General features: G+C 65.1%; 2 protein-coding genes across 2 annotated transcripts; both read left to right on the top strand.

Moving 5' to 3' along the window:
• Window positions 1-287: 287 nt before the first annotated feature.
• SPBR_06357 (ABC drug exporter AtrF) lies at window positions 288-4,912 on the top strand (the record flags this gene model as incomplete). Its single annotated transcript, XM_040764614.1, has 7 exons — window positions 288-461; window positions 534-605; window positions 675-989; window positions 1,053-2,636; window positions 2,726-3,316; window positions 3,510-4,284; window positions 4,374-4,912. 7 exons carry the CDS (start codon window positions 288-290, stop codon window positions 4,910-4,912), a joined length of 4,050 nt encoding a protein of 1,349 aa, XP_040617701.1.
• Window positions 4,913-5,658: 746 nt separating this feature from the next.
• SPBR_06759 (uncharacterized protein) lies at window positions 5,659-7,863 on the top strand (the record flags this gene model as incomplete). Its single annotated transcript, XM_040765015.1, has 1 exon — window positions 5,659-7,863. The coding sequence occupies one exon, from the start codon at window positions 5,659-5,661 to the stop codon at window positions 7,861-7,863; it is 2,205 nt and encodes a 734-aa protein (XP_040617700.1).
• Between the last annotated feature and the right edge of the window lie 91 nt (window positions 7,864-7,954).

Genomic DNA, 7,954 nt, shown 5'->3' with positions numbered 1-7,954 from the left:
GACGAGTCAGAAAACAGAACAAGGCACAGAGGGCATCGCCATTCTTGCTCATGGATCCACACGAAGCAGACAGGGGACGATGGATATAGAAACGCAGACGCGACGTAAGATGCTGCCAGTGGAGCTGGACCGTCGGTGTCCTATGTTCTCTTGTTCTTGCTCGTCTTCCGCTTATATAGGCTCCCACGCTGCTGTCGTTACGCTTTCCTGTCGACTTGCAAGACAGCCTTGCTGGACGACCAGCATCACGACAGCGATCCCATATCCTCCACGACCTACTGACCACCATGGACGCTGCTACAGCCAGCGGCGGCAGCAGTGCCACCGACGTCAATGTCAGCGACAATGTCAACGACAACGCCAACGACAACGCCAACGACAACGCCAACACCACCGTCGACAGGATCAAGGAAAAAGACGGCGCCTCACCCGGAGGGGGCATCTTTGACAGCGACACGGACGTGCCCATGCGCGATGCAGAGCGCGCTGCAGCCACGGACGCCGGCCGAAAGCGGCTGACGCTCACGTTCCAGGACGTGACGGTGCGCGTGCAGGCGTCGGGCGCGGTGCTGGGCGAGACGCTCTTCTCGCGCATCGACCCGCGCGTGCTGCTGGCGAGCATCGGCGGCGCGAAGCCGCCGCAGCGGGACATTCTGCACGCGGTGTCGGGGCAGGTGCTGCCGGGCGAGATGCTGCTGGTGCTGGGGCGGCCGGGCGCGGGGTGCACGTCGCTGCTGCGGGTGCTGGCCAACGACCGGGCGTCGTTTGAGTCGGGGGCGGGCTCGGTCCGCGGGGCCATCTACTACGGCAGCATGGACCACGTGGCGGCGCGGCGGTTCCGGCAGCAGATTACGCTCAACACGGAGGACGACATCCACTTCCCGACGCTGTCGGTGGACCAGACGCTTACGTTTGCGCTCAAGAACAAGACGCCGCGCACGCGGCCGATGGACGGCACGACGGACAGCCCGACGGACAGCCAGTCGTTCGTCGCGGCGGCGCGCAGCCGCGTGCTGGGCAGCCTGGGCATCGCGCACACGGCGCACACCAAGGTGGGCAACGAGTTCATCCGCGGCGTGTCGGGCGGCGAGCGCAAGCGCGTGTCGCTGGCCGAGGTGCTGGCGGCGCAGAGCCCCGTGCAGCTGTGGGACCAGCCGACGCGCGGGCTCGACAGCAAGACGGCGCTCGAGTTCATCGAGATGCTGCGCCACGCGGCCGACACGGACCGCACGACGGTCGTCGCGACGCTGTACCAGGCGGGCAACGCCATCTACGACGCCTTTGACAAGGTGCTGGTGCTCGCCGAGGGCTGCGTCCTGTACTACGGGCCGGCCCGGGCGGCGCGCGCCTACTTTGAGGGCCTCGGCTTTGTGTGTCCGCCGGGCGCCAACATTGCCGACTTTCTGACGTCGGTGACGGTCGCGACGGAGCGGCAGATTGCGCCGTCGCACGCGGGCGCGGGCGCGGGCGCCGTGCCCAGCACGCCCCAGGAGTTCGAGGCCGCGTTCCGGCAGAGCGCCGTGTGCCAGCAGATGCGGGCGCGCGAGGTGGACCCGGCGACGCGGGCGGACGAGGTGGCGGACCTGCAGGTGGCGGTCGCGGGCGAGAAGCAGGAGCGGCGGGTGTGGACGGTGGGCCCGCGCAGCGTGTACACGGCGGGCCTGCTGGACCAGATCCGGCACTGCACGGTGCGGCAGTTCCAGATCATGCTGGGCGACCGGCTGTCGCTGGGCGTCAAGATCTTCTCGGCCACGGTGCAGGCGCTCGTCTGCGGCAGCCTCTTCTACAACATGCCGCACACGAGCCTGTCGACGTTCCTGCGGCCCGGCGTGCTCTTCTTCCCCGTGCTCTACTTCTTGCTCGAGGGCATGTCCGAGACGACGGCCTCCTTCACGGGGCGCCCCATCCTGATGCGCCACAAGCGCTTCGGCTTCTACCGGCCGACGGCGTTTTGCATCGCCAACGCGCTCACCGACATCCCCGTCGTGCTCGTGCAGGTGTCGCTGTTCTCGCTCATAATCTACTTCATGGCCGCGCTGCAGACGGACGCCGGCAAGTTCTTCACCTTCTGGGCCGTCACCGTCGCCTGCACGCTGTGCTTCCTGCAGCTGTTCCGCGCCATCGGCGCCCTGTGCACGCGCTTCGGCCTCGCGTCGCAGATGATGGGCCTCTTCAGCACCGTCTTCTTCGTCTACGGCGGCTACCTGATCCCCTACAACCGCATGCACCCCTGGTTCCGCTGGCTGTTCTACCTGAACCCGGGCGCCTACGCCTTCGAGGCGCTCGTCGCCAACGAGTTTGACGGCCTGTCGCTCGCGTGCGTCGCCCCCAACTACGTGCCCTACGGGCCGGGCTACGACGACATGGGCATCACGGCGACGCGCGGCTGCACCGTCCCCGGCAGCGACGCGGCCACGGGCCTCATCGACGGCGTCACGTACATCCGCGAGCACTTCAACTACTCGCCGGGCCACGTCTGGCGCGGCTTCGGCGTCGTCGTGGCCTTTTGGCTGTTCTTCATTGCCGTCACCGCGCTCGCCTTTGAGTTCCGCAGCAGCAGCGGCGGCTCGTCCGTGCTGCTCTTTAAGCGCCACTTCCGCAGCGCCGCCAAGGTGCCGGACATGGAGGACGTGCCCGTCAGCGAGCAGGAAAAGCAGGGGGCCACGGGGGCGGCCCTCACGCCGCCCGTATCGTCAGAGTCCCCGGCCGCATCCGCCCCCGCCAGTCGACGTTCTGCTGGCACGGCCTCGACTACTACGTCAAGCACCAGGGCGCCCAGCTGCAGCTGCTCGACAAGATCTTCGGCTTCGTGCAGCCCGGCCACCTCGTCGCGCTCATGGGCAGCTCCGGCGCCGGCAAGACCACGCTGCTCGACGTGCTCGCCCAGCGCAAGGACGCCGGCCGCATCACCGGCTCCATCCTCATCGACGGCCGCCCCCAGGGCATCTCCTTCCAGCGCCTCACCGGCTACTGCGAGCAGATGGACGTCCACGAGGACACCGCCACCGTGCGCGAGGCCCTCGCCTTCTCCGCGCTGCTGCGCCAGCCGCAGGCCACGCCGCGCCGCGAGAAGCTCGCCTACGTCGACCACATCCTCGACCTGCTCGAGCTGCGCCCCTTTGCCGACGCCCTCATCGGCGTCCCCGGCGCCGGCCTCTCCATCGAGCAGCGCAAGCGCGTCACCCTCGGCGTCGAGCTCGTCGCCAAGCCCACGCTGCTCTTCCTCGACGAGCCCACGTCGGGCCTCGACGGCCAGTCCGCCTACAACATCATCCGCTTCCTGCGCCGCCTCGTCGACGGCGGCCAGGCCGTCCTCGTAAGTTTTTTTTTTTCCTCGCTCGCTGCGCTCACTCGCTTTTTTTCTTTCTTTCTTTTTTCCTCGCTCGCTACGCTCACTCGCTTTTTTTTTTTTCTTTTTTCCTCGCTCGCTGCGCTCACTTGCTTTCTTTCCTCGCTCGCTGCGCTCACTCGCTTTCTTTTTCTCGTTCGCTCCGCTCACTCTTATCCAGTGCACCATCCACCAACCCTCCGCCGTCCTCTTCGAAGCCTTCGACTCCCTCCTCCTCCTCGCCAAAGGCGGCAAAATGGCCTACTTCGGCCCCACCGGCGACCGCTCCCACCTCGTCCTCGACTACTTTGCCCGCAACGGCGCCCCCTGTCCCCCCGACACCAACCCGGCCGACCACATCGTCGAGGTCATCCAGGGCAAGGCCGGCGGCCGCACCATCGCCGACTGGGTCGACCTGTGGGACGCGTCCCCCGAGCGCGACGCCGCCTACCAGAAGATGCTGTCTCTCGCGAGCGCCGCCGCCGACAACGGGCCCCCCGCCGGCGACGACCTCGAGTACGCCTCGCCCCTCCCGTTCCAGTTCCGCATGGTGCTGCACCGCCTCATGGTGCAGCTCTGGCGCTCGCCCGACTACGTCTGGAACAAGATCAACCTGCACATCTTTGCGGCCCTCTTTGGCGGCTTCACCTTTTGGAAGATGGGCAACACCGCCTTTGACCTGCAGCTGCGCCTCTTTGCCATCTTCAACTTTGTCTTTGTCGCCCCCGGCTGCGTCAACCAGATGCAGCCCTTTTTCCTGCACAACCGCGACCTCTTTGAGACGCGCGAAAAGAAGAGCAAGACCTACCACTGGCTGGCCTTTGTCGGCGCCCAGATTGTCTCGGAGATTCCCTACCTCGTCATCTGCGCCACCGTCTACTTTGCCTGCTGGTACTTTACCGCCGGCTTCCCCGTCAAGGCCAGCGTCTCGGGGCACATGTACCTGCAGATGATTTGTATGTTTCTGTCCTCTCCTGTCCTCCCCTGTCCTCCGTCTCTGCTTGCTTCTGACTCTGAATCTACCTCTGACTCTACTTGTTTGCAGTCTACGAGTTCCTCTACACGTCCATCGGCCAGGCCATTGCCGCCTACGCGCCCAACGACTACTTCGCGGCCATCTCCAACCCGCTGCTCATCGGCGCCGGCCTCATCACCTTTTGCGGCGTCGTCGTCCCCTACGCCCAGATGCAGCCCTTTTGGCGCTACTGGCTCTACTACCTCGACCCCTTCAACTACCTCGTCGGCGGCCTGCTCGGCACCGTCATCTACGACGTCCCCGTCCGCTGCGCCGACCAGGAGTACACCGTCTTCGACCCGCCCGCCAACCAGACCTGCGGCGAATACATGGCCCCCTTCTTGCAGTACAGCTTCGGCTACGTCGCCGACCCCGACGCCACCGCCGCCTGCCAGTACTGCGCCTACTCGACCGGCGGCGACTACGCCAAGACGTTCAACCTCAACGAGAAGTACTATGCCTGGCGCGACACCGGCGTCACTGCGCTGTTTTGCATCTCGTCGTACCTCATGGTCGTCGTCATGATGAAGCTGCGCAGCAAGAAGACGAAGAGCGCGCGGGCGGAGTAGACAGACGCGGCCAGACGCGGCCAGACGCGGCCAGACGAGCGGCCAGACGAGCGAAGCGAGGCTGGGTGGATGCGTAATAGAATTCTTTTTCGATTTGTGTTCTTTGTCTCCTTTTTGTTTTCCTTCCTTGCTGTCTTCCATCTTCGTTTTGGTGTCTGGCGTTGATTTCAAGTTGTTCTCCCATACTCTGCGTCCAATACCTAATAAACGTTTGTCTCCATCGTGTACCTTTTCCTCCTACGCTTTGGCCATATGGCCATGGCCATGGCCTAGCTATGTAAAACACCCATACAGCATAGACGGTACCACATGCGTGTATACGTGGCTGGAATGGCGTGGCGACGGAAAACACAGACTGACATTTGGATGTACTTCCGCCGTTTGCGTGTAGTGTGCCGTCTCGGGTATATTGTATTGTCAGTTTAAACCGCAGCGGCCCTCTTTTACATGAATGTCCGTTTCCCTTTTGAGATGACATGCACGCCCACCGGCTAATGCATTTTCCCGGTGTTTATATATGTGCATATATATATACAGATATATACAGATATATACAGATATATACAGATATATACAGATATATACAGATATATACAGATATATACAGATATATACAGATATGACGGATCCAGGTCCGGTCGGAGGTCGAGGCACCTCTCCAATATATAGAATGCAGGCCCATGCAGTCGAGGGTCGATTGCTTTGCCACGACACCTCGACTCGACATCGCTCGACATCGACACAACATGGCAAAATTCCGTGTCGCCGGCTTGGCGCCTTTCCTCCTCCTCCCCCTCATCCAACCCTCCTTCGGCCTCTTCACCGGCGGCGGCCTCACCATTCTGTCCCAAAACAACCTGGACGGCGCGGCCAACAACGGCTCCGCGGCCATTTTGGTGCACCAGCCGTCGCCGTTCAGCGCGGCCGCCACGAGCTGCACCCTGCTCGGCGAGACACCTGTGGGCGGCGCCTCGAATGACTTTCTCCAGAGCTTGGCCTACCAGGCGTACCGTGGCGCGGCCCACGACCAGCAGTACTGGGTGGCCAAGGAGACGGCCGACGCCGACGCCTGCCGCTCCATCAACGCGGCGGGCAGCGTCACGACCACCGACTGCCTGGCGCAGCTGCCGATCCTCTGCACGCAGTCGGCGGCCGTGTCCAACTCGTCGACGGCAGACATCGAAAACGGCGCGGAATGGCGCGTCGTGCAGTCGGTCAACGGCACGCTGCTGACGGGCTACCGCGACCTGCACGTGTGGAAGTTCCGGGGCGTGCGGTACGCGAAGCCGCCGGCGCGGTTCACATATGCCGAGAAGGCCACGTTTGCCGTCCGCGACGAGCCCGTCCTCGCGGTCACGGCGGGCGCCGACTGCGTGCAGCCCATTGGCGAGGTGCGCAGCGGCAGCAGCGAAGACTGCCTGTTTGCCAACGTGTGGACGCCGCACCTCCCGGCGATGGGCGACGAGACGACGGCGGCGGTGGCAAGCAACACAACAAACAGCACAATAAACAGCACAACGGGCCTCCGTCCCGTGATGCTGTACCTGTACGGCGGCGGCTTCACGTCCGGGTCCGGCAAAAACCCCAACACGGACGGCACGAACCTGGCGGCGCGCGGCGACGTCGTCGTGGTGTCGGTCAACTACCGCGTGGGCAACGCCGGGTTCCTGGCGTTTGACGACGGCGTGCACCGCGGCAACTACGCGCTGAGCGACATGGTGGCGGCGCTCGAGTGGGTGCGCGACTATGCGCGGTACTTTGGCGGCGACGCGTCGCGGGTGACGCTGTTTGGCGAGTCGGCGGGCGCGCAGGCGACGCACATCCTGCTGGGGTCGCCCAAGGCGCGGGGGCTCTTCCACCGGGCCATTCTGCAGTCGGACCCGCAGGGCTACCCGCGCAACGGGCGGTTTGCGTGGATGCAGTACGACACGCCGGCGGCGAGTTTCCGGGGGCGGACGACCAAGGTGCTGGCCGAGGCGGGCTGCGGGAGTACAAACACCACGACGAACACGAACACGACCACGAACACGACCGCCGCCATTGCCTGCCTCGCGCGGCTGTCCGGCTTTGCCCTGACCAACCTGACGACCAACGTCAACGGCGCCGTCGTGGACGGCGTCTACCTGACGGAGCCGTGGCTCGTCGTCAACGGGACGGGCCGCCACCCGGGCCTGGCCGGCAACATCAGCGTCATGACGGGCGTCAACCGCGACGAGGCGGGCGTGCTCGTCGACGACTACCCGGGCAACGCCACCACGTTCGCGGCGTACCTGGCGGGCCCGGTCGGCTCGCACTTTGGGCTGCCCGCCAGCGCGACGGCCCAGACGGCCGCGGACGCCGCCGTCGCCGCTGCGTTTGGCGTCGCGGCCAACGCCACGGACCCCGCGCGCATCTTCAACGCCAGCATGGCCCTCGCCACCGACGGCGAGTTTACCTGCTACGACCTGGCCAAGGCGTACTCGGCCGCGCGGCACCGCACGTTCCGGGCCACGTACGCCTTCCAGTTCAACCGCACCTACCAGACCGCCGGCTACAGCAAGCCCTGGTGCGTGCCGCCGGCGACGCCCGCGCGCGTCCACGGCGACCCGGACGCCGAGTACTACAAGTGCCACGCCGGCGAGCAGATGGTCGTCTTTGCCACCGAGGCGCGCGCCGGGCACCCCGACCGCGACGGCCTCGACGTGCCCTTTATGCAGCTCGTCGTCGACTACTGGGCGGCGTTTGCGCGGACGGGCGATCCCAACCCGCCGGCCGACTACCTGGCCGTGCGCGGCCACGCGGCAACCCTCCAGCAGACGCGGGCCACGGGGCCCTGGACGCCCGTCGACGCCGCGGCCCCGACCGTGCGGCTGCTGCAGTGGAACGGCGCCCAGGTGCCGTTTGGCAATGCAGACCGCTGCAAGGCGCTGGGCATTCCCTTGGATACACTGGAGACGTACAACAGGGCGTGAACGGAGGGACGAGTGTCAGGAAAGGGGCAAGGTGATACGCCCACAATGGCTAGCAAAAGCACCAAAACAGAGATGGAAGTAAAACTAGGTA

Source organism: Sporothrix brasiliensis (genome assembly GCF_000820605.1).
Source record: "Sporothrix brasiliensis 5110 chromosome Unknown Cont20, whole genome shotgun sequence".
Taxonomy (NCBI): Eukaryota; Fungi; Ascomycota; class Sordariomycetes; order Ophiostomatales; family Ophiostomataceae; genus Sporothrix; species Sporothrix brasiliensis.
Note: the sequence above shows the minus strand (reverse complement) of the source record. Positions and strands in the feature narration are given on the sequence as shown.